The sequence below is a fragment of the Macaca fascicularis genome, chromosome 1, assembly GCF_037993035.2.
Source record: "Macaca fascicularis isolate 582-1 chromosome 1, T2T-MFA8v1.1".
Lineage (NCBI taxonomy): Eukaryota > Metazoa > Chordata > Mammalia > Primates > Cercopithecidae > Macaca > Macaca fascicularis.
In genome coordinates, this window is record NC_088375.1 from 198623810 (window position 1) to 198650417 (window position 26608).

Genomic DNA, 26608 nt, shown 5'->3' on the forward strand with positions numbered 1-26608 from the left:
GAGGATCACTTGAGCCCAGAAGGTCAAAGCTGCAGTAGGTCAGTGATATCATCGCCGCACTCCAGCCTGGGTGACAGAGCAAAACCCTGTCTCAAAACGGGCCAGGTGTGGCAGCTCATGCCTGTAATCCCAATGCTTCAGGAGGCCAAGGAGGTGGGTGGGAATCACTTGAGGCCAAGAGTTCAAGACCAGCATGGGAAACATAGCCAGCCCTTGTCTTTAAAAAAAATTTTAAAAATTAGCCGGGCATCATGGTGCATATCTGTACTCCTAGTTCAGCCTACTTGGAAGGCTGAGGCAGGAGGATCACTTGAGCCCAGCAGTTCAAGGATGCCATGAGCTACAATTGTGCCACTGCACTCCAGCCTGGGCGACAGAGCAAGACTCCATCTCAAAATGGGCCAGGTGTGGTAGCTCATGCCTGTAATCCCACCACTTTGGGAGGCCGAGACAGGCGGATCACGAGGTCAGGAGATGGAGACCATCCCGGCTCACACAGTGAAACTCCGTCTCTACTAAAAATGCAAAAAAAATTATCCGGGCGTGGTGGCGGGCACCAGTAGCTCCAGCTACTCGGGAGGCTGAGGCAGGAGAATGGTGTGAACCCAGGAGGCAGAGCTTGCAGTGAGCCGAGATCACGCCACTGCACTACAGCTTGGGCGACAGAGTGAGACTCTGTCTCGGAGAAAAAAAAAAAATCACAGAATACCGGGGTTTGCAGGGGACTCGTTCAAAGTCACATAGCAAGTCAGAGGTAGGCATGTGTTCCAGGGAGAGGAAATCAAGAGTTAGTTATCCAGACTCAACTCTGAAATGCTTGAGGGGTTCATGTTCCACTTCTAAGTGGCGGCCCAGGCACTACTGTACTACTACTTCCATTCCCTGCTGAGGATTCGCAGGTTCTTTATCTATGGGCAGCCCTGAAAGCTGCCAAGGCTCCTAATGCATAAGTAACACACTGGAATGAGAGACAAAGTAGAACAAAAAGATCTGTGTTTGCGGTCAGCTGATAATTGTGATGTTTTTTTTTTGGTGAGATGAAGTCTCCTCTGTCACCCAGGCTGGAGTGCAGTGGTGAGATCTCGGCTCACTGCAACCTCCGCCTCCCAGGTTCAAGCGATTCTCCTGCCTCAGCCTCTGGAGTAGCTGGGACTACAGGCGCGCAACACCATGCCCAGCTAATTTTTTTTTTTAAGTAGAAACAGGGTTTCATGATATTGGCCAGGCTGGTCTTGAACTCCCGACCAGATGATCTGCCTGCCTTGGCCTCCCAAAGTGCTGGGATTACAGGCATGAGCCACTGGGCCCGCGCCCAATACTTGTAATCGTAAGGCACATCATTCTAAGCTTGGCTTATCTTTCAAATGGGCAAAATGGGCATCACACCAACTGTTCAACTTATCTCAAGGGGTTATCAGAAAATTGATACAAAAACACAGCCGGGCACAGTGGCTCACACCTGTAATCCCAGCACTTTGTGAGGCCAAGGTGGGTGAATAGTGAGGTCAGGAGTTCAAGACCAGCCTGGCCAACATGGTGAAACTCCATCTCTAAATACAAAAAATTAGCTGGGTGTGGTGGTGGGCACCTGTAATCCCAGCTACTCAGGAGGCTGAGGCAGGAGAATCACTTGAACCAGGGAGGCGGAAGTTGCACTCTAGCCCAGGCAACAGAGTGAGTCTCCGTCTCAAAAAAATAAAAGCTTGCCAGCTGAAGTTCAGAATCAGCAGAAGTGTTGCTTCTTACCAGAAGGTATGGGGCTTCAAGTGTGCTACTTTTTGTGACACATGATTAAAAGTCATGGAACATTCAAAAACATAAACAGAAACATCAGGACATAGGCATGAATGTTGCCCCACAAAGTTCAACAATGCCACCTTTGTTTAAGGAGTACCTGGAACACCTCTCCTGGAACTGTCTGTAAAACTAGTTTAAAAGGCACTTAAGATCAACAATCATGTCCTATCTAGTTCCACCCTGTTTCTTTGACTAAACAGTGTTATTACTTGACAATGACTTTGGGCCATTTCTATAATACAACCTCCCCATGAAAATGTGTGATGAAAAAAGGCACATCTAAAACTGCAAAAGGAATTCCCTAATGATTCTAATGATTCTCCACAACATCCCTGTGGTCAATTTAACAGATTAACTTCTGTCATGAAGCCTTCTTTGGACAAAGATCACACTATTTTGATGCAGAAATTGTTTTCAAACTAGGGACCCTATTGATATTTACATGGATTAAAAGAAGAAACAGGTTGCTGTAATTACTAACCCTAAACTCCTCTGATTTGAAAGTTCTGGTGTACAGCCCAAAGGGGGCAGACAAGAAACTTAAGAGTCTAAAAGGGGTGACAGGGGCTTACGTACTTCTGTTTCTTTGATCCTTTATGAGTTTTCTCTGTTTTCTCAGCTGACCTTTCCCTCGAGTGGCTGGAGTCTCGGGAATCCACTGATTCTCTCGATTTACCTCGTTTAAGATCTCTCTCCTTATGTTTTTTACGACGTTCAATATCAAGGCGGAGATCAACAGGATCATCTTTGTATTTTCCCTCAGCCTATCAAAAGATAAGTCAAAATTAAGGTTTCTGGGATTGAGAGCCATCAACTCAACCATCCCACAAACTGTGGTTTTTACTCCAATGGAGGGGTGCAGAGGAAGCACTGGGAAATGTGAGGCATCTCACCCAACCTTGGAAGGGATGCAGGATGTCCCACAGAAGTTACTCCATAAGGATCCCTCACAGAACCCAAGCCAGTTCTCCAAAACAATGATGCTGGCCTTCTGAAAATGCTATGCATTGATCTCACTTTGTTTCTTTTCTGGCCCAGTAATGACTCTGGCTAGTTTAGAAGTTGAGAAGGCTGGCTGGGGGCAGTGGCTCACGCCTGTAACTCCAGAACTTTGGGAGGCTGAGGCAGGCAGATCACTTCAGGAGTTCGAGACCAGCAAGGGCAACAACCAAAACCCTGTTCTCTACTAAAAATACAAAAATCAGCCAAGCAAGGTGGCATGTGCCTGTAATCCCAGCTACTAGGGAGGCTAAAGCAGAAGAATCGCTTAAACCCAGGAGGTGGAGGTTGCAGTGAGCCGGAGATCGCACCACTGCACTCCATCCTGGCCAGTAGAGCGAGACTCTCTCTCTCTCAAATAAATAAATAAATAAATAAATAAATAAAATAAAATAAAATAAAATAAAAATGTTGAGAAGGCTAAAATTAGCTCTGGAAAAGTAGGTGGTTGGGCTGGCTCAGGCTTAGCCACCACTGAGAGTAGAAATGCTCACCTTCCCCTACCTATACTGTAGTATCCATGCATGGCTTATCCTCCAGTTGGAATTATCTCTGAGTACTGAGTCCAAAGAGGGACAATGGAAGACTTAAGCAGCCTTCAAAGCCCTGAGTTATGCTGAGAAATTTCTCTAGAAAAGGAATATTAAAAACTATAGGGAATTCATAAATTGGTATTACCAGGTGAAAGGAAAGGGAAGGAAAGGGGAAGGGGAAGGGGAAGTGGGAAAGAAAGAAAGAAAAAGGAAGGGAGGGAGGAAGGGAAGAAAGGAGGAGGGAAGGAAGGAAAAAACTTCTCTGCTAGCTTCCTAAGCAGTACAGCTACGAAGGTATGTTTTGCAGCAGCAACAGCACACCTGCCCAGACCACTGTAGCAAAGGCTTTCAACAATTCTTGAGAAACTCAGTGGGGGCAAAGATGCATGGTAGTTCCAGGACATCCCACACTAGATTTGTCTCATGGAGGTAACTCAGGGAGGAAGAAATGAGCAGTTCACTCTGCATTAACAATTTATATACATGAACTACTAAACTTTAAAAAATTAAGTTTAACAGCAGGAGTGGCAGAAAGTAGGTTTATAGTTTTTTTTTTTTTTTTTTTGAGACAAAGTTTCGCTATTGTTGCCCTGGCTGGAGTGCAGTGGCGCAATCTCGGCTCATTGCAACCTCCACCTTCTGGGTTCAAGTGATTCTCCTGCCTCAGCCTCCCAGGTAGCTGGGATTACAGGTATGCACTACCACACCCGGCTAATTTTGTATTTTTAGTAGAGACGGGGTTTCACCATGTAGGTCAGGCTGGTCTCAAACTCCTGACCTCAGGTGATCCGCCCACCTCAGCCTCCCTAAGTGCTGGGATTACAGGTTTGAGCCACCTTGCCCGGCCGTTTATTGTTTTATCACTTAATTTGTTTCCTAACAGAGGGAACTGGGCCTCTGCATCCTCCAATGAGCAAAAAAAGACAAAAAGACAAATGCAACACTGCTCCCAGGGGTTGGCTTTTTAGGGCATGGAGGATAAGATATCTTCTGATCTTTTAAAGAAAACCTTGGGTTTTACATGGCTAGTGCCAAGCTGGAGAAGGGGTACTCGGAGGAGGAAAGAGGGGTGGGAGAGAAGAGAGACTGCCCAAGAGCGCCTCTCATCACATTCAACCAACAAGACAAATTTTTTTTTAGAAAAGGTTTCAGCAGCATTGGAATAACCATCTGTAATTTTAAATGTCAACTGTATATGTGAATGAAGATCAATAAATACTAAGATTTTTTAAAGCCCAATTTAGTTATTTCACAGTAAAAAATTGTATACAAGCTTTAACTTCTTAATAACAGTGTTTACGTGCACATCACTGCAAATGTAGCTGGGCCATCAAAGTAATGTTTAACAGTAATTGACAGATGATAGATATGGTACAATGTTAGGAAAAAAAACTGGACCAGCTGTTTAAAAACAGTCTACTTAAGTTAAGACATGAATATTTCACTCTTCTCTGACATGCATGTCTTTCTGAAATCATGGTTGGAAATAGTGCATGTATACAGTTGATTTGATAATACTTACAAGCAGAAAAATATCACAAAAAGTTTCTTCTCTCATCATGGGCACTTGTTCCAAAACTCCTCTCTTTTTTTTCTCAAGCTCACCTCAATAGACTTTGGGGTCATTTACCATATTCTAACCACTTCACAAAGGTTGTTGATACATTTAATAAAAATTAACCCTTTGTAGTTCATTTTTAGAATTATGCCCATCCTTAAAAGAAAAACACAAACTTAAGTAGAGAGTAATTTAAACAAACACATTTCTGTCAAGTTCATGCCCAACGCACTCATTTTGTTGGAATTACTGATCAAATCAACAGTTCACCTTGTAGCCAGGTTCCCGGGGACTTTTCATTTCATCATGAGCCAAACCATGTTTTCTGAATGTACTGGGGGAAATGTCTATTCTCCTAAAATTGAAAATACAAAACAATATAGTATTCCATTGTGTGAACATGATACTGGTAATATTCTAGCTCCTAAGTTGGGTAACAGATTCACAGGCATTATTTTTCCTTATGTTTCATGACTTATATATGTATTACTTTTACTCTTTACTTACATACTTATACTGTCCCATAGGCATACACACACACACACACAGAGTCCCAGGTTCCCAAAGTGTGACACAAGTTAGAGGTTTTTGTTCTCTCCCGGTTTTGCTACACACAGAAAGATGGACTCACCCACAGCCTTAAAGGTAAGGCCAACTTTATTTCTAGTCCCTATCCACTGAACTGACTCCCACAACCAAATGGAATAGTCTTTAAACCTGCTGGGCTTTAAAATTCTTTGAGACAATCCTACAAGCTACCGCCTCTAGCCCCCAGGCAAATTCTTCCAAAGGAATCCAACTACCATGATTTAATCCATGACTAAACTACCATGAAATATTAATATATGGGTTTGCCTAAACAAATTAGCATTAGGCCGGGCACAGTGGCTCATGCCTGTAATCCCAGCACTTTGGGAGGCTGAGGCGGGCAGGTCACCTGAGGTTGGGAATCCGAGACCAGACTGGCCAACATGGTGAAACCCTGTCTCTATTAAAAATATAAAAATTAGCTGGGCATGGTGGCGCACGTCTGTAATCCCAGGTACTTGGGAGGCTGAGGCATGAGAATTGCTTGAACCTGGGAGGCAGAGGTTGCAGGGAGCCTGGTTGTACTCCAGCCTCGGTGGCAGAGCAAGACTCTACCTCAAAAAAAAGTAAAGAAAAGAAAAGAAACTAGCATTTACTCTACCTACTCACAGTAATTTCAGGCTAACATTTGCCAGCTCCCAGTAATACAGGAGTTAATCTATGTCAAGAGAGCTGTTTTCCTCAGGCCCAATGTGAGAGACTGTTGTCCCAAAGCATGTCCTGTACACTCTAAAATATAAATGCCTACAGCTCTCTTAGAGTCTGAAGGATGTTACCGTAAATTTTGTATTAAAGGTGCATTAGCAGCAGAATTTAAAACGGTGAGTTTAATGTCTGGTACAAAGTCTTTTATTACAACCTCCAGTATAAGGCCAAGGTCCTTACCTGTGTATCTCTGGGCTTTTCTTGTTTTTGGCTGCCTCCTGCTCAGTTCCTCTCTTTAGGTATTTAGTAAAGCGTTCATGTAATGTCATTCCTGAGGACCCAAAGTGATGCTCTGTTGGGATTAAAAGAAACACAGTATGTTACCAAAGGCAGACACAATGTTTTAACTCTTTTGCAGGAACCGGTAACCACAGAGATGCAACTAAAGTAGTTAAATCCACACAACAAATACACTGAGAAGAGGAAGGAAAAATGGCTGGTTCAAACACAGTCCCATATTGGGCATTAGATTTCCACTGTAGCTCCCATGTCTTAGGACAGAGAAGCTTGAAGCTTATTCTCCTCAGAAACACAGCACCAACTCTTGCTTGAGTTTATATTCAGATGGAACCTGCCAACTGGCCCAACCCAGCTTCTCCATCACTTCTCTTAGCCATTCCCTAACCTGCCCAACTCCATTTGCCCAGGGGGATGACAGAATACTTTGGGGGAAGAAATTCACACCACAAGGTCCGTAAGAGATCACTTAGAGGAGAGAAGACAGAGATGCTAGAAAAGTCATTTTGCTATTGGCTTTAATCTGTTCTCTTGGTCACAGGTTACCAGCATTTCAAAATGCTAAGCTCTGCAATTAAAACATGGAAACTGCTTCCTGAACAGAATTTCCTTCAAGCCAGCCCCTAGCTTCAAAGGCCCTTTAGATGAGATACAGGGCCCCCCAAAACTCCTTATCCACCCACTCATCCTTCTTCTAAGTGTGGAACACCAGCCTGAAGCAGGCCAGGGTCTGGACTCACCTTTAACATGGTGAACAATGGTCACTATATGTTGGGCAAACAGTTCTGAGGGGCTACGCTGAGACTGAGCTGATTGTATGTGTTGGAAAATGGAACGAAACTCCTGTTCCTTTTTGTTGCTATGGACTAGATCTCGGCAAAGCTTGCGTTCCTGAGCCAATAAGCCACTGGGTCTGAAAAAGAAATACGGGGAGGCCCAATTAGAACATGATATACAGAAAGAACATTAAAACCATAAAAATATTTTTTTGAAGAGTTTTAAATCTATCCATAAACTTCTTTTCTTCCTACCGAAGTTGAAAGTAACCTCAATGCACTATAACTATGGAAAAGGATATCCAAACTCTCTCTCTTCTTTTTTACTGGAATCTTCAAGTGGAGTGAAGTGTTAAACCTTAGTCACTGCTGGTTTTAACACACCCAACAAATGAGAAAGTATTTTAAAAGATCAACTACAGCTGGGTGCAGTGGTTCACACCTGTCATCTCAACACTTCGGGAGGCAGAGACAGGAGCATCACTTGAGCCCACGAGTTTGAGACTCCACCTCAATCAATAAAAAGATCAGCTAGCATGACCAGCCAAGGCCTGATTCAGGGAGGTGATGTCATGAAGCGGCAGTGGGGTGTGGCTGGAATGCTGTTCCCATAGACTTCCAGCTGGCTGAGTAGTTTACACCAAGTAAAAAACCAGTTAGCCTTGGCCTCCCAACTCTTTCCTAAAGTTTAGGGGACAGGCGGTAGATGTACTGCCTTCCTTAACTCTAAAATTGTGGCCAGGCACAGTGGCTCATGCCTGTAATCCCAGCACTTTGGGAGGCTAAGGCACACAGATCACCTGGCTTCAGGGGTTCAAGACCAGCCTGGCCAACATGGTGTAACCCAGCCTCTACTAAAAATACAAAAATTAGCCAGGTGTGGTGGCAGGCGCGTGTAATCCCAGCTACTTGGGAGGCTGAGGCAGGAGAATCGCTTGAACCCGATAGGCAGAGGTTGCAGTGAGTTGACAGTGCACCGCTGCACTCCAGCCTGGGTGAGAGAGAGAGGTTCTGGGCCAGGTACGGTGGCTCACGCCTGTAATCCCAGCACTTTGGGAGGCCAAGGTGGGCGGATCACGAGGTCAGGAGATCGAGACCATCCTGGCTAACACAGTGAAACCCTGTCTCTACAAAAATACAAAAAATTAGCCAGGCGTGGAGGCAGACGCCTGTGGTCCCAGCTACTTGGGAGGCTGCGGCAGGAGAATGGCACGAACCTGGGAGGTGGAGCTTGTGGTAAGCGGAGATCGCACCACTGCACTCCAGCCTGGGTGACAGAGCGAGACCTCCATCTCAAAAAAAAAAAAAAAGAAAAAGAAAAGGAGAGAGAGAGAGAGACTGTCTCAAAAATAAAATAAAATACAAATAAAACTGCTACGTTATCTGATGGGGAAGGGCTATACTATAGACTTCGGTGACCCAGCTAGGAACAAAGAAGTGGATCCAGGATGGCTTCACAGGCAAAGCTATGTTAAACACAAGAAACAGTATTGGACTTGGGGGTGTAGTGATGAACAGAGAGTGAGCCAGTCACTAAGGACTGAAGAGATACTTCATCACCCCAGGGATACTGTCCCCCTCAAAGCACACAATCACTCCGTGACACATACTCTCTAGTGAACACAGGTGGACATGAAAGTATCATCACTGAAGCTTAAGACAGCAGGGGGAACACAACAGAATGTCCCCAGGGAGAAGGGCTAGGAGACACCACTTAGGCCACTAAAGCACTGAGGATTAAGAAGAAGCACATCTCACCGTGCAAGGTCCTCATCAAAAGAGTCCATCCGGACATTGACCTGTGCCTCTCGAGTAATGGAAAAGGAAGACTTCCCCGTGGGAAAATCTCCTTTCACTCCCAGCTTGTCTCGGCTCTCAGAGGTCTTTCTTGGGGGAGGTGATGAGCTTTTCTCCTGGACTGCTTTGTAAGCAGTCACTCGGAAATTCTTCTCAGGCACAAAGCCCCTGTGCCCACCTTCGGTTCTCTTGCCCCGATCCTCCTTTTTGGATCTCTCTGGGAAAGACTCCTCCTCCAGCTCCTCTGTTTTCCTCTGCTTTTCCTTCCCTGGAGGTGCATATACCAGGCCCTCCCATTTGCCTGACTTCTCCTCCTCCTGGTTTTTGTTTGCACCTATGACTTTCGACATATATTTGGGTTCATCATCAAACTCAGATTCCTTCCTTCCCTTAGCTTTGTCCTTATCTTGATCATCCATCTCCTCCTTGTGGAAGTCAGCCATCTTCTTCTCAAAGTCATCTCGGAGCTTATACCTTTTGGGAGACTGACTGCCCCGAAAAGGCTTCTCGGAATCAGTTTTGGGAGCAAAAGAATCAGATTTCATTTTTCCATCACCCAAGCCTGTGTCAGAGAAGCTCCCTTTCTCTTTTATTTTTTCTTTATCGGTATTTGTTTGTTTCTGTTCCTTATCTTTTCCATTCTCTGTCTTCTGCTCTTCTAGATACCTAGTTATAAAAACACAAGAGAGACACACAAGAGGCTTCTTAAGCAACTTGCTCTAAAATAGTGCCTTACTGTTTTTGGTTTTGATTCTCTGAAAAAATATGTCTTATGGATTTCAGTATTAACAAAGGACTTTCTACGTGGTTACTTCCTAGTAATTTCTGAAAAACTACCATTCACAGTTCTATGAACTTGGCAATTAAGAGAAAAATACATGATCCATGGAGTTGTGTCTTACAAAAGCAACCAAAGAGAACAGCAAAAGTTATTTTTAGAATACTAAAAAACAAAAACAAAAACCTACTTACCTGTAATGTGATCTAGGGCAAAAAATAACTAAGGTCTTACCCAACCTTCACTCAGTCACTTAAAATCTGCTTTCAGCAAAGTTAACATAGAACACCTTGGACTGTTTTGCTTTTATACAACTCACATTTGGAAATACAAGTCTAAAAAGAGACTTCAAATTTGCTTCAAGTCACCTAGAAGATCTAAATATGAAATATACTGTGAACACAAATAAAAACAAAATACATGTTAATGGGGGAGAGGGTGACAGCAGCAAAAATCATCATTCTCTTTCTTATGGAAAAACAGAGCTCATGCTGAATTCTTCTAAAGATTCACAGTCCTGGCATGGAACAAAACTTATGCTTTAAAATAGACTTACTTGGGAGCTAGACTATGAGGACCCAAAGGCATAAGAATGATACAATGAACTTTGGGAACTCAGGGAGAAGGATGGGAGAGGGCAAGAGATTAAAAAACTACACACTGGGTACAGTGTACACTGCTCGGGTGATGGGTACACTGCTCAGAAATCACCACTAACAAACTTATCCATGTAACCAAACACCACTTATTCCCCCAAAAACCTACTGAAATAAAAATGTAAATAAATAAAACAGATTTACTGAAGCCAAGTACAGATTCAAAACGTCTCATCTGTACCATTAATGCAGAAAGCCTAATAATCAAGTCAAAGTTGTATTAATACAGCCAAGAAGAATCAAGGGATCAAAAAATATGCTAAATACGATAAAAGAAAAAAAAAAAGGGAAACCACTTGCTGGGTTAGTCCCTCTTGACCACAACCTGGTCCCAATGCAACTTCCCTGTAACTTCTCTGCCATCCCAATCCATCCAACCATACAAACAAAGATTCATGTTCCAACTCACCGTGTCCCCCAGGGGAGAAAGACGGAAGCACTGTCATGTCCTCTCCTAACACGCAGCCGTGTTGGCTTCTACTGGGACATACACCCACCTTGTGGTTTTAAAACAAGGCCTTCCTGGACTAAGCCTTGGCCTTTCCCATTCTGCCCAGTCTCCTCAACTGGAGGATATTGAGGGTGCAGCTCTTCACCATGATAGGCTGATGCAGATCGAACATAGTAGATGGTGGGTGCTACAGGGTCTAAGAGCTCCAATGGCCATTCATTTTGGCAAAGACCATACTTTTTTTTGATAGCTGACCCACAAATCTCTACTGTTCTTTGGCTTACATTGGTAGAATCCAAGGCAAATTTTAAATGTGAAAACATCATTGCAGAGTAGTCTAAAGAAAGTTTATGCTGCAATACAAATTCAGGAAGGTAGGAAAGCTAGAGTTAACCTAAAGGTTTCCTTGGGTGATGCTTTTAATGTTTACTAATGAAAAGTCTAGGAAATAGGGATTACCTTTTACCATTAATCAGAGCTCTAACTTAGATCACATTACAATTAAACTGCCAGCTAGTGAGATAAAAACACAACCAGGCAGGGGAAATGAGATACTTGCCTCTTTGTATAGGCTGCTCCTCCTGAAGCAGCACTCTCCTCCTTCTGAGATGAGCCATATGTGGAGCCAGTGGATGGTGGACTTTTACCCACAGGGCTCTTTTTGGATGGACTCAGGGACCCAGAACCATGGTCGAACTGACCTTGGTGTGTCCCAGACTGATACCCAGCACCACTTGGCAGAGCTGAGCCCATCTGGGATGTGCTGGAAAGTGGAGGACTAGGTTTTGGCACGGGGCTAGGACGGGGTGACCGCCGCCTCACCACCACAGACTGGAGGGGGCTTTTGAGAGCTGGGCTTCGCTCCCGAGGACTCAGCTCAGAAACTGCTGAGGCCCGTGATGCAGAACCAGTGCCGTAGGTGGCATCTGGCCATGGCTTCGAGCTCTCAGATGCTTTTGTATCTTGAGAGGTGCCTCCAGAGAATGTCTGATCCTTGGCCTCATCTCCCTGGTTATCTCCGGCAGCCTGAGATGGCCGGCTATCCTTGGAAGAGGACTTTTTCTCCTTTGCAGACTTGCGCTTAGAAGATTCAACTCGGCTATGGTTGGAGGAAGAACGGGAGGATGAGGAGCGCCTAGACCGGTCAGAAGACGACTTATCAGAGTTTCTAGAATGGCTCCTGGACCTTGGTGAAGGGGACCTTCTCTTTGGGGACCGGGATCTTGAACGGCCTCGACGAGGACTGTATGCTTGCCGGTAATTCTGCCAATTTGAGCGGTAGTTTCCATAGCCTCCTCGGTTATACTGGCCCCATGGATAAAAGCCTCTGTTGCGCCCACGGAAATAATAGGGCCTTCTATAGCCTCTGTTGTGACCTCGGAAATCCCGATTCTGATATACTCTTGGGTGGTTTCTTTCTCTGTTATGAGCTGGAGAATATGATCTGGAACGAGACCTAGAACTGGAATGGAAAGGAAAGAGACAAATGTTTGAATTTTTGACACAAGTGTTTTTATTCAAGAAAAATCTGTTCTGAAATCCCTGCCCTTATGTCACTCACTTTCAGTTTTGTTTTCAAAGCAAGGGCACAAATATTTCATCCCACTACGTATGGCCCTTACTAAGTACAAAAACATGGGTAAGAATCATTTGAACAACTGAAACACAGGTCACTTCATATTGCAGCACATTTAAAATGGAGGAGTACTTCTACAGTGACTGAGAAACTATCAACATTTTCTTAAGGTAGTCAACTACACAAAGACCATTTTAATATACCATAATAATAGCTTACAGTTTCACAGGCACAGGGATTTTAACAGGGCTGCAGGTCATTGGAAATGAGAGAAAAACTGCAAGCTGCGGTACCTAGACAGGTACTCTGACCCCTACCCACACTGTGGCAACACTTCACACCCTGTCCTAGTCAGCTCTCCGTTTTGTGCGTGACGAATTTCTTAAGATACCACTAAGGCTTGGGATCGTAAAAGTGTAGTTACAACACGTATACACCAAAGAAAACTTGGAGAATGCATCTGCTCAAAGCTTAAAAGAACTTACTAAAATCACATAAACAAAACATACAATATTGTTTTTTTAAATTGGGGACCTGGAAATGGTCTCACTACTTAGGCCATATTTCTGTGGCTGAGTACATGATCTTACATAGGTGCCACAAGAGGGCACTATCTGACCATAAGGTACCCAAGGACACATGAAGTTAGCAAAGAGGAACTAAAAAACCCCCCACCACCCCGGTGTGCACAGAAGGCTAGTGTTGTGTTCTTCTCCAGTTAACAATATAGAACTCTGGTAGAGCAAGGTGAATTTCCAGAACCACAGGCACTTGATAGTAACCTAACTTGGTAAAAAAAAAAAAAAAAACTGTTCATTCCTGAGCATCAGGCTTGTCAACGATGAGGAACTTTGTTTCCATCAAAAAGCCAAAAATTACGTATGTTGGTGTAAAAATCCACTGGGGTTCTTGGATCCACTTTTTCCATCTACTATGATATAGATCATTAACATTAAAAAATTACTCCTAAGCAGCTGGCTAGAAATAAGTAAAATTTACTAGAAAACTATTTCAAATAGTATTTTCTTTTTTTTTTTTTTTTTTTTTTTTTTTTTTTTTTTGAGGCGGAGTCTCGCTCTGTCGCCCAGGCTGGAGTGCAGTGGCCGGATCTCGGCTCACTGCAAGCTCCGCCTCCCGGATTTACGCCATTCTCCTGCCTCAGCCTCCTGAGTAGCTGGGACTACAGGCGCCCGCCACCTCGCCCGGCTAGTTTTTTGTATTTTTTAGTAGAGACGGGGTTTCACTGTGTTAGCCAGGATGGTCTCGATCTCCTGACCTCGTGATCCGCCCGTCTCGGCCTCCCAAAGTGCTGGGATTACAGGCTTGAGCCACCGCGCCCGGCCAAATAGTATTTTCTTTACATATAGAATAAAAACTCTTCGGTTAATCAGCAAGCCTTCTCATATCTGACTGGTAACAGATGCGTTTTTGTTTTTCCAAATAACTCTATTTAACAAATATACCAGTTTTTTTCAGGATTTAACAACTAAACAAAACAGTATTTTTTTTTTTTTTTTTGAGACGGAGTCTCGCTCTGTCGCCCAGGCTGGAGTGCAGTGGCGCGATCTCAGCTCACTGCAAGCTCCGCCTCCCGGGTTCACGCCATTCTCCTGCCTCAGCCTCCCGAGTAGCTGGGACTACAGGCGCCCACAACCGCGCCCGGCTAATTTTTTTTGTATTTTTAGTAGAGACGGGGTTTCACCGTGGTCTCGATCTCCTGACCTTGTGATCCGCCCGCCTCGGCCTCCCAAAGTGCTGGGATTACAGGCGTGAGCCACCGCGCCCGGCCCAAAACAGTATTTTTAAGAAGAAAGTACATTCAATTTAACCTAAAGATAAAGTGGGATTGGTTTTCCACTATTTATTGCCCGCTGTCCTCAGGATTTTTTATCTACACCATGAATAAGAGCAACTGGCAAAGATATATCTTACTGCTGGCTGTTATTGTAATTAAGTACAATTAAAAAAAAAAAAACTTACCTTCCACACTTTTCATTTGAAAACAGTAACAATATAAGAAAAGAAGGGAGAGGCAGATGCAGATTACGAAAGTGAATATGACCCGATTAAAGGGCTATGCTTGAGGTAGGTGATCCACCACCAGCACTAAGGAGGGTTTAATTCATGTTCCCATCCTCATAGGCTACTGCTGCTTCTGTTACCAATTACTAGTGAGGGCCCTGGGCATACTGCATCCAAAACTCGCAGTCATTGCACAGATGCAGGAAAATGAGTCTCTGCAGATTGCAAATGAAGTTATTTAAGAGATGTCACTTAAAAGGATACAGTCTGTGAAATACAAGGAAATAATCAATTTTCTCCAATTCTGTAGAACTCAGCAGTTAGTTAATTTAAAGGCATGGTTTCTCAAACTCTCTGGATAGATACTTTCCTTGCAGGAGAGGGAAAACAAAAGAAAAAACCATGAAACAGATAGGCCAGAAATAAAAACTGAACATCCAGTGGCATATTTATCTGTTTCTAAAAAACAGAGACGTCAGACTACAATCAAGTATAAAAGCATACTTTCTAGTGGAGAAATTCCTCCAGAACAAGTCTCTTCTAGGTATATGATAGCATGTTAAAGTATCTCTAGACCTACCCCAGCACATAGTGCCTTCCTAAAATATTTTTTCCTCATTTGCCAAGTCAGTGAGCAACTGCCAAATGATTTGCAGAACAAGGAGAAAAGAACTGCCCAGAATTCCAGCTGTCATAAATACTTCAGTTAGTTAACATTTTTCAATTCAATTCAATTTTGTCTCTCAGTTTTGGTTGCATAGAGGCTATGCAACCAAAACTGAATAATTGGTAAATAAGTGGTAAATAATTGAACCAATTATTTAGTTTCTTCTAGTTACCAGATTAAATTTTAAAAAGGTATCTTTCATAACCAAATGAGCTAAAACTGAGGTTTAAACTCCCTAAATCAAGATTCTGGGTACAGGGTAGGAGTTACTAAGAGTCTTGCTTGTCCCATGGCTTTAAAAGCAATTTCCTGAGGTAGATAAATTTAGGGTTTCCCTTTTCAATATCTATGCATACCTACTTTTTCAGGATGGCTTCTCACAGACTTCATTTAACATCTACCTTGTTTTCGTTAAATGGTAAAAAACAAAACCACCAATCCTTTGTTTAATAGACCCCTTAGAAGTACTATAGGGCTCTGGAAATCATCAAGAGTAAAAGTTTAATCACTGACTTCTGAGGTTTATTTTAAATTTCATAATCAATTCATCTAAGACAAAAATTCTAGATACTCATCTGAAATAAACAGCAGGGGTTCCAAGTGTCAAACATGACAAATCATCTCCTTGCTAATATACTTCTGAGAAAAAGAATGAAAATGTTCAAAGATTCCCCTTTATTAAGTATTTAAATACACCAATATTTCCCAAACTCACATAAAGAAACTTGTATCTACTGAAAGCTTCTTATCTATCCACAAAAGAAAGTTAAAACACTTTTAAAGAATGAAAAAACCAACTCACAACACACACCAAGAGAGGAAAGACGCTGGAGGTTTGGCATCCTATTCCAAGACATAATTAAAATAGGGAAATCCACCTGAAGGTGTGAAAACTGACTGAATTAGGAAATATTGGCAATAAATTCAAAAGAAGTGTTCTTATGTTTAGTGAGATAAAATGATGTTTTCAACAGTGATTTTTAAGAAGTTTTAAGATACATTTACTAAATAGATGCAGCTTGTTAATAATTGGCACACTGTATACAAATGACTCCTGGTTAAGTTTCTAAAAGTTTATTTTAGTGAGTTGAAGCTTCTTTTCCTTGCCATGTTGTTCATATTATTAATCCTCTTAGCTATCCTTTATTTGCGGTGATGCAAATAAACTTTGGTTCAGGCCTTCAAAAATACTTTGGTGAAAAATAATCAGCTATAGAGATTTGAAGCAAGCAGCTCAAATAAAAATAAAACGTTCTTTCTTCCAAAGTGGGTGGGAAATACTATGTGCTGGCAGAGGAAAGGAATCAGGCAATCAGCATGGCCATCAAAGCTGATCTGGATTTGTCATTTAAAGAGACCTGGAATATCTTATAGCCCAACCCTGCACCTAAAGCCAACCCCCAGTCCATTTGACACTCACAGAAAAAGTCTAACAAAAGATCTTCAAACATCCACATCAACTGATGCAATGATTACCTCAATATACAAAGTCACACCCCCTTACCTCAGCCTGCGCTTCCTTGAACGAGAGAGAGATCGGCTTCGGGACCGAGACTTCGAAAATGAACGAGAACGAGATCTTGATGCAGATCTTGAGCGAGAAGAGCGAGATCCAGACTTGGATTTGTTTGTTTTTGACATCTCTGAAGAGAGGATCACTTTTCAATTATACCTTATGTAAGAAAATACATTAGAACAAATGAGTGAGTTCCTTTGCAAATGTGAACCTCTGGACATTTTAAAAACACCTTTCTTTTAATCTGGGCAACATAAGACCCCGCATCTATAAAAAAAAATTTTTTTTTAAATTAGACAGTCATGGTGGTGTGTACCTGTAGTCCTAGCTATTTGAGAGGCTAAGACAGGAGGGAGTGCAAAGTTACAGCGAGCTGTGATCACGCCACTGTACGGCAGCTCTGGAGGAAAGAGCAATACCCTAGCTCCCCCCCACCCCCCGCCAAAAAAAAAGAGAAAGTGGCTGAGCATGGTGGTTCACGCCTATAATCCCAGGGCATTGGGAGGCCAAGGTAGGAGGACTGTTTGAGTCCAGGTGTTCAAGACTAGCCTGGGCAACATAGCAATATCCTGTGTCTACAAAGTAAAAAAAAAAAAAAAATTTTTTTCTGAGATGGAGTTTTGCTTTTGTTGTCCAGGCTGGAGTGTAATGGCTCGATCTCAGCTCACTGCAATCTCCGCCTCTCGGGTTCAAGCAATTCTCCTGCCCCAGCCTCCCAAGTAGCTGGGATTACAAGCATGTGCCACCATGCCCAGCTAATCTTTTTGTATTTTTAGTAGAGACAGGGTTTCACCATGTTGGCCAGGCTGGTCTTGAACTATCGACCTCAGGTGATCCGCCCGGCTCAGCCTCCCAAAGTGCTGGGATTACAGGCGTGAGCCACCGCACCTGGCCTACAAAGTAAAAAATTTTTAAATTAGCTGGATGTGGTGGTAAGGGCCTGTAGTCTTAGCTACTCTAGAGGCTATGGTGGGAATGACCTGAGGCCAGGATTTTGAGACCAGCTTAAGCAACATAGGAAGATTCCCCCACCTCTACAAAAAAACACCTTGTTTAAATAAACTTTAAAAACAGAAAGTAACATTAAAAAAAAAGATGAAATGACTCATTTTTAAAGAACCCTCAATTTGTTCCAGCTCTTTATTAGACAAGAGTCAGCAGGGCGCAATGGCTCACGCCTGTAATCCCAGCACTTTGGGAGGCTGAGGTAGGCTGATCACCTGAGGTCAGGAGTTCGAGACCAGCATGGCCAACATGGTGAAACCCCATCTCTACTAAAAATACCACAAATCAGCAGGGCGTACTGGCGGGCGGCTGTAATCCCAGCTACTCAGGAGGCTGAGACAGGAGAATCGCTTGAACCCGGGAGGCGGACATTGCAGTGAGCCGAGATCACACCACTGCACTCCAGCCTGGGTGACAAGAGCGAAACTACATCTCAAAAAAAAAAAAAAAAAAAAAAAAAAAGAAAAGAGTTAGCTTTCAGGGTCATTTTCCCACCAAGAAACAAATTCTCTTTTTCCTTTTCTCCCCCTCCAGAAAAGAAGAGCACCTCTAAGTTGCCCTGAGAAGTTAATGCCTGGTCTACAAGGTACAATTCTCCTTTATACTCCATTAGTGCCTTGGACATCTTCCCAGCAGTAAAAACTCTAAGTGCTAAAGTACATGTCCACCAAAGACAGTAAGAGTAAGGAATCTGTCAAAGATCACAAAGCTAGTTAATAGCCAAACCAGGCCAAAACTCCAGGGCCTATTCTATCACACTTCACTGCCTAGCAAGATTCTGCCAAGTAATGCCACCTCTTGTCTATGAAGGGAAAATAATAATCAAATATTTCTCCCTTCCTACCTCTCAGAATTTGAAGATCTCAGCTCAAAAGCTATCTCCTCAGAGGTTCACCCTGACCACCCAATCAAAAATAGCCACCCAGTCATTCTCTATGTCCAGTACATATCTTATTTGTTTCTTCAGAGCAAAACTCAGTATGTGAAACTATCTTGTTTACTTGTTATTCTGTCTTTAATTAGAATGTAAGCTCTATACCAACAGAAACCTCATCTTTCTTATTTAGTGCTGTATACCCAACACCCAGAATAGCAAATGTTTAACCAGTGTTTTTATTAATTCAATTTATCCTTGAGGAAGGCATTTTTAATCCCGTTTTACAGATAAGAATTTTGAGGCATAGAGAAGGTAATTAACTTGCCCAAGGTCATATTGCCAAAATCCAAACCACAATTGGCTCGCTCATTCATTCATTCATTCAGACGGAGTCTCCCTATGTTGCCCAGGCTGGTCTCAAACTTCTAAGCTCAATGGATCCTCCTGCTCCAGCCTCCCAAAGTGCCTGGATTACATGCATGAGCCACCCCACCGAGCCTCACTGTTGGCACATTTAACTGCTACGTTATATTGCCTGTCTACTAGAGCAGTGTCTGGCATACAAGGGGTACTAACGAACTTGTGGAACCAATGAATGCCAAGTGTCCACCCTTACCAAGTTTACAATCTGGTAAAGGTGACAAGATATAGATAAACTGAAAGGTGGTATTTATTTCTGTTATATTCGAATAAAATACTTGAATGTCAAGAACTGTCCGAAAGACAAAAAAAATGCCTAGGAAACTGCTATAGCTCCAGCTCACTGGGGAAACAACCAAAATCTTAGAGACATAATTTAGAGGAGGACTGAGAAACCAACAGGAAGTCAGAGACAAAAGGTGATGAATAAGAGACTCCTAGATGAGGATGCCAAGAACCCACAGTTTAAATCCGGCCAAAAAGATTACACTGTTGCAAACTTTAGCAAGGTCAAAGATATTTCAATTTGGAGCTATTTTTGGCAGTAGTGTCACTATATGAAGTCAGAATGAAGGAGTAAGTTACTCAGGAGTGGGAGGTGGAGGTATAAACAAACAATTTACAATGAGAATATTAAAAATAAAAATACATTTTTTCAGTTGGTCTTAAGCATTATTTTGGGGTTCTCTGGGTTCACTCTTGCCAAATGGAGACCTTTATTTCTGTCACAAGTTCAGGGATATCTATCTATGTCTGCCTAGTAAGAGACTGTCTAACATTCTATTTTAACTTGGGTCAGAAATAAAAATCCATCTAGATGACTTACACAACAGGTGGATATTATCAGACTTTAAAAGAATAAAAAAGGGCAACAAGTTAGTGGAAAAGGAAACACAATTCAACACTCAGAAACCAGAAAACTTAAGAAGCTAATTTTCATTAAGATGAAGAAGAGCTGCCATATAAACACAGAGACAAACTTAACAATTCTGCACATATTAAGCTTACTAGAATTGACAAGTGCACTCAAGAGCTGCAATATCGTAATGCCCCCCGACACCCATTCTGGAGTTTCCTCTTTAATGTGAACTGCAACTAATTATTTTATTTACATATTTATTTTTATTTTTATTTTTTTTTTGAGACGGAGTTTTGCTCTTATTGCCCAGGCTAGAGTACAATGGCACATCTCAGCTTACTGCAACCTCTGCCACCTGGGTTCAAGTGATTCTCCTGCCTCGGCCTCCCAAGTAGCTGGAATTACAGGTGCCCGCCACCACGCCTGGCTAATGTTTTGTATTTTTAGTAGAGATGGGGTTTCACTGTGTTAGCCAGAATGATTTCAATCTCCTGACCTCGTGATCCGCCCACCTCGGCCTCCCAAAGTGCTGGGATTACAGGCATGAGCCACTGCGCACGGCGCAAGGACAGAATTTCAAATAGCCTTTTGAAATGATTTCAGCTATAATTCTGTCACTAGGAGAAAGAATTTATTTTCAAACTATTCTGCAGAGCCACTTGAGAGGGTAACACAAACCCATCATCCTTTTCAGAAGCCCAAGTCTTCTTGACTCAAACTGCTTGTCTAATTATCAAGCAGATCAATGGTCCTTGAAAACAGATGCGTTTTACTTAAAACACAACTGTGTTTCAAAAAATTTATCCTTACATTTATGGTCAAAACCCGATTGATGCCTGGTGGAGTGACTCTGTAATCTTAGTCCTTTGGGAGGTCGAGGCAGGAACATCACCTGGGGTCAGGAGTTTGAGACCAGCCTGGCAAACGTGGCAGAACCCCGTCTCTACTAAAAATACAAAAATTAGCCAAGCGTGGTGGCAGGCACCTGTAATCCCAGCTACTCGGGAAGCTGAGGCAGGGAGAATTACTTGAATCCAGGAGGGGGAAGTTGCAGTGAGCCAAGATCATGCCAGTGCACTCCAGCCTGGGCGACAGGGCAGGACTCCATCTCCAAAAAAAAAAAAAAAGGTGGGGGGGGGTGCTGGGCACGGTGGTTCATGACTGTAATCCCATTCAGCACTTGGAGAGGCTGAGGCAGGTGGATCAACTGAGGTCAGGAGGTCAAGACCAGCGTAGCCAACATGGTGAAACCCCCTCTCTACAAAAAAAAAAAAAAAAATTAGCTGGGCGTGGTGGCGGGAACCTGTAATCCCAGCTACTTGGGAGGCTGAGGCAGGAGAATCACTTGAACCTGGAGGGCGGAGGTGGCAGTGAGCCTAGATTGCGCCACTGCACTCCAGCTTGGGCAACAAAAGCTAAACTCCATCTCAAAAAATAATAATAATAATTTAAAAACCCAATTGATCATAAATACAAAAACTCATTTGGTTTTTCACTGTTATCAAAAACCAACTGACCATAAATTTAAAGCCAGGCATGGTGGTGCATGCCCACAGTCCCAGCTACTTGGGAGACTGAGGCAGGAGGATTGCTTGAGACCCAGGAGGTTGAAGATGCAGTGAGCCATGTTTGTGCCACTGCACTCCAGCCTGGGAGACAAAGCACGTATCTGTCTCCAAAATAAAACATAAATAAATAAATGTGAGCCAGGCGTGGTGGCTCACACTTGTAATCCCAGCACTTTGGGAGGCTGAAGCGAGCGGGTGGATCACTTGAGGTCCGGAGTTCGAGACCAGCCTAACCAACATGGTGAAACCCTATTTCTACTAAATATACAAAAAGCAGCCAGGTGTGGTGGCAGCCGCCTGTACACCACTGCACTCCAGCCGGGGTGACAGAGCGGACTCCATCTCAAAAAAAATAAATAAATAAAATAAATATGAGGCTGGGTGCGGTGGCTCACGCCTGTAATCCCAGCACTTCCTGGGAGGCCGAGGTGGATACAAGTCCCTTGTTGGATGTATGACTTGCAAATATTTTCTCCCATTTTGTAGGTTTTCTTTTCACTTTATTTTTTTTTATGTTTTTTGAGACGGAGTCTCCCTCTATTTGGAGTGCAGTAGCGTGATCTGGGCTCACTGCAACCTCCACCTCCCGGGTTCAAGTGATTCTCCTGCCTCAGCCTCCTGAGTAGCTGGGATTACAGAGGTGCAACACCACACCCAGCTCATTTTTGTATTTTTATTTCTTTTTTTTTTTTTTTTTTTTTTTTTTTTTTTTTTTGAGACGGAGTCTCGCTCTGCCGCCCAGGCTGGAGTGCAGTGGCCGGATCTCAGCTCACTGCAAGCTCCGCCTCCCGGGTTCACGCCATTCTCCTGCCTCAGCCTCCCGAGTAGCTGGGATTACAGGCGCCCGCCACCTCGCCCGGCTAGTTTTTTGTATTTTTTAGTAGAGACGGGGTTTCACCGTGTCAACCAGGATGGTCTCGATCTTCTGACCTTGTGATCCGCCCGTCTCGGCCTCCCAAAGTGCTGGGATTACAGGCTTGAGCCACCGCGCCCGGCCTTATTTTTGTATTTTTAATAGAGACGGGGTTTCACCATGTTGATCAGGCTGGTCTCGAACTCCTGACCTCAGGTGATCTGCCTGTCTCAGCCTCCCAAAGTGCTGGGATTACAGGCGTGAGCCACCATGCCCAGCTTTACACTTTCTTGATGCTGTCCTTTGAAACACATTTTGTTTTTTACTCTGATGAACTCTATTTTTCTTTTGTTGCTTGTACTTTAGGTGTGTCATGTCTAAGCAGGTTTTGTCTAACCCAAGGTCACAGATTTACTCCTAGGTTTTCTTGTAAGAGTTTTCTAGTTTTAGCTCTATGTAGGTCTATGATCCATTATGATTTAATTTTTATGAATGGTGTGAAGTAAGGGTCTAACTTTATTTATTTATTTAGAGACAGGGTTTCACTCTGTCATTCAGGCTGGAGTGCAGTAGTGCAATCTCAACTCACTGCAGCCTCAATCTCCTAGGCTCAAGTGATCCGCCCAACCCAGTCTCCTGAGTAGCAGGGACTACAGGCATGTGCCACCATGCCTGGCTAATACTTGTATTTTGTAGAGACGGGGTCTCCCCATGTTATCCAGACTGATCTCAAACTATTGGGCTCAAGCAATCCACCCATCTCAGCCTCCCAAAGTGTTGGGATTTCAGGCGTGAGCCACCACACCTAGTCCAACTTTATTGTTTTGCATGTGGCTATCTAGATGTCCTAGCACCACTTGTTGAAAAGACTATTCTTATGCCGTTGCATTCCAGCCTGGGCAATGAGAGTGAAACTCCATCTCAAAGGGAAAAAAAAAAAGACTAGTCTTTCCCCACTGAATTGTCCTGGCACCCTTGTCAAAAACCAATTAATTGGCCCCGCACAATGGCTCAAGCCTGTAATCTCAGCACTTTGGGAGGCCAAGGTGGGTGGATCACGAGGTCAAGAAATTGAGACCAGCCTGGCCAACATGGTGAAACCTCGTCTCTACTAAGAATACAAAAATTAGTTGGGCGTGGTGGCACATGCCTGTAATCCCAGCTACTCAGGAGGCTGAGGTAGGAGAATCACTTGAACCCGGGAGGTGGAGGTTGCAGTGAGCCGAGAGAGATCACACCATTGCACTCCAGCCTGGGTGACAAGAGCGAAACTCCATCTCAAAAAAAAAAAAGCCCAATTAATTATAAACGTAAGGATTCATTTCCGAACTCTTAATTTTACTCTACTGACCTGTCTCTCCTTATGTCAATACCACAGTCTTAATTACTGTAGCTACATTTTAATATCAAAAAATGTGAATCCTCCAACTTTTCTCTTTTTCAAAATAGTTTTGGCTATTCTGGGTACATGTCCATATGAATTTAGAATCAGCATGCCAATTTCTGCAAAAAGACCATCTGGGATTTTGACAGAGTGTGCGCTGAATCTGTAGATCAATTTGGAGAATACTGCCATCTTAACAATAGTAAATCTTCCAATTCCATGAACATGAAATGTGCTTTCTACAATGTTTCACGGTTTTCTGAATATAAGTTTTACACTGGCCTTTGTTAAATTTATTCCTATATTATTTTGATGCTACTGGAAATGAAATTACAATTCATTTTCACTTAACAGCTTCATTTTCTTATTGTTCATTGCTACTGTATAGAAATACAGCTCATTTTGTGTGTATATATATATACACACACATACACTGTCTTTTTACTTTTTTTGAGGTGGAGTCTTGCTCTGTTGCCCAGGCTGGAGTGCAGTGGCCTGATCTTGACTCACTGCAGCCTCTACCTCCCGGGTTCAAGCACTTCTCCTGCCTCAGCCTCCCCAGTAGCTGGGATCACAGGTGCACACCACCACACCCAGCTAATTTTTTTGTATTTTTAATAGCGATGGGGTTTTGCTATGTTGGCCAGGCTGGTCTCAAACTCCTGACCTCAAATGATCTGCCACTTCGGCCTCCCAAAGTGCTGGGATTACAAGTGTGAGCCACCATGCCTGGCCTCATTTTTGTATATTGATCTTGTACCTGCAACCTTGCTAAATTCATTTATTAGCTCTAATTGGTTTTTAGTAGAATCCTTAGGTTTTTCTGTTTAATATTATACCATCTGCAAAAAGAGATGATTTTACTACTTCTTTACCAATTTAAATGCCTCGTGTTTCATCTTCTTGCCTTATTGCTCTGGCTGGAATGTCTACTACACAATGGTAAATAAAATGGTGACAGTGGACAGCCTTGTCTTGGTCTTGTTCCTCATCTTAAGGAGAAAGAGTTCAGTCTTGCACCTTTAAGTATGATGTTAGCTGTAAATTTTTCATAGATGCCCTTTATCATATTGATGAAATTCCCTTCTACTTTGTTGACTATTTTTATAATGAGAAGGTGTTGGACTTTATTGAGATGTGTCTACTGAGATTTTCTCATCTTAAAAGAAGGGAAAAGTTTCTGAGAACTGACCCCATGTGAGCCTGCACTCCTTACTCCTCAACCAGACCTCAGGACGAAATCTCTGCTGAGAAGAGAGCATGCTTTTCCAGATTCGATAATGCTACATTTGATGACTGTTAGGTAACACAAAAGAGTTAACTAAATAAGTTTAACAATTCAGGATACCAAACCCAGGAGGCTACAAAATGAACCAAAGACCACATCTGATTTGTTCTCCATTTCATCTTCAGTGCTTTGCATTTAGCCACCGAGTGGACACTTTGTATTTGCTAAATGAGTAAACACACTCTTTCACACTTCCTCTTCAATCTCCATTCTCTTCACCACATAAGAAGGAACAATAATTTTAAAAATCAGTTTATCAAATATTAACAATACAGCCAAGGAATAAAGTTATGCATGTATCACAGCTCTGCTAACCTAGAAATTGAGATCATTCTCATCCCTTCTACACCCTATTCAAAGGCACAGAACGTCAAACTGATCTTGTTAGGGAGACACACTTCATTTACTAGTGTCATGTTTCAACAAAACTTCACTGCCACCAACATCCAGTCAAGAGTGCCACGCTTTCAACAGGCATTAAAGGGAAGAAGTAGGACATTCTTAGTGAACAAGCCATAAACTTATAAAGACAGACAAAGATACCAAGAAAGAAATACCACTACCCATAAAGCGTTTTAGACAAAGCAGTGGGCCTGACTTGTGTTCTGAATGCCTCTGGATAGTTATGGGAGGAAAGCTGAGCTCAAGTGAAATATGAAACGTGTTTACTATTTTACTCTTTTCCCTGGAGATCATCCTCTCCTGAGTAAAACATACCCGGAAACAGAATAGAGGGCAGCTGTGGTATCTCTAGAGTAACGCTCTGCCAAGGCTTCATACTCCACCCCACCCCTGAAGAAATAAAATCAGAGACCCCTTTACGACATGTACTCTGCTATTAAATGGCTCTCAAGTTATTAAGTAAGGTAAATCAGTAAATACTAATTTCAATTCTAAGGTCTTAAATTTATAGAAAAGAATATCCACATGTGCACTGGGTACTCTCCTAAAAAGTGGGGGTGATGTCCCTCTGGGGAGAATGGTTATTTTACTATTTAAAAATTTGAAAGATATAGGCTGGGTGTGGTGACTCAAACCTGAAATCCCAGCACTTTGGGAGGCTGAGGAAGGAGGCTTGCTTTTCAGTCCAGAAGTTCAAGGCTAGCCTGGACAACATGGCAAGACCCTGTCTCTACAAAAACATTAAAAATAAAAAAATTATCCAGGGCCAGGTGCAGTGGCTCACGCCTGTAACCCCAGCACTTTGGGAGGCCAAAGGGGGTGAACTACTTGAGGTCAGGAGTTCCAGAACAGCCTGGCCAACATGGTAAAATCCTGTCTCTATTCAAAATACAAAAACGAGGCCAGGCACAGTGGCTCATGCCTGTAATCCCAGCACTTTGGAAAGCCGAGGCAGGCGGATCACCTGAGGTCGGGAGTTCGAGATCAGCCTGACCAACATGGAGAAACCCTGTCACTACTAAAAATACAAAAATTAGCCGGGTGCGGTGGTATGCATCTGTGATCCCAACTACTAGGGAGGCTGAGGCAGGAGAATTGCTTCAGCTCGGGAGGTGGAGGTTGCAGTGAGCCGAGACCACACTACACTCCAGCCTGTGCGACACAAAGAGACTCCATCTCAAAAAAAAAAAGACAAGAAAAAGCCCGGGCACGGTGGCTCATGCCTGTAATCCCAGCACTCTGGGAGGCCAGGGCAGGCAGATCACAAGGTCAGGAGTTCAAGACTAGCCTAACCAA

At 43.1% G+C, this 26608-nt stretch overlaps 1 protein-coding gene across 9 annotated transcripts in view; it reads right to left on the reverse strand.

Annotated features, from left to right (window-relative positions):
• Positions 1-26608, reverse strand: part of THRAP3 (thyroid hormone receptor associated protein 3) — a 106576-nt gene that overhangs the window by 6404 nt on the left and 73564 nt on the right. For 6 of the 9 annotated variants that reach the window (XM_074011950.1, XM_045374478.2, XM_045374480.2 and 3 more), the window contains exons 3-9: positions 16645-16812; positions 11435-12337; positions 8952-9656; positions 7158-7330; positions 6361-6472; positions 5158-5242; positions 2374-2561 (exon numbers count right to left, since the gene is read on the reverse strand). In XM_074011950.1, the coding sequence (XP_073868051.1) occupies positions 2374-2561; positions 5158-5242; positions 6361-6472; positions 7158-7330; positions 8952-9656; positions 11435-12337; positions 16645-16781 (2303 nt within the window). In that variant the 5' untranslated portion in view covers positions 16782-16812. Of the gene's footprint in view, positions 1-2373; positions 2562-4851; positions 5044-5157; positions 5243-6360; positions 6473-7157; positions 7331-8951; positions 9657-10833; positions 11229-11434; positions 12338-16644; positions 16813-26608 lie in introns of those variants that run through there. The other 3 variants (XM_074011958.1, XM_074011955.1, XM_074011954.1) reach the window with 2 other exon arrangements.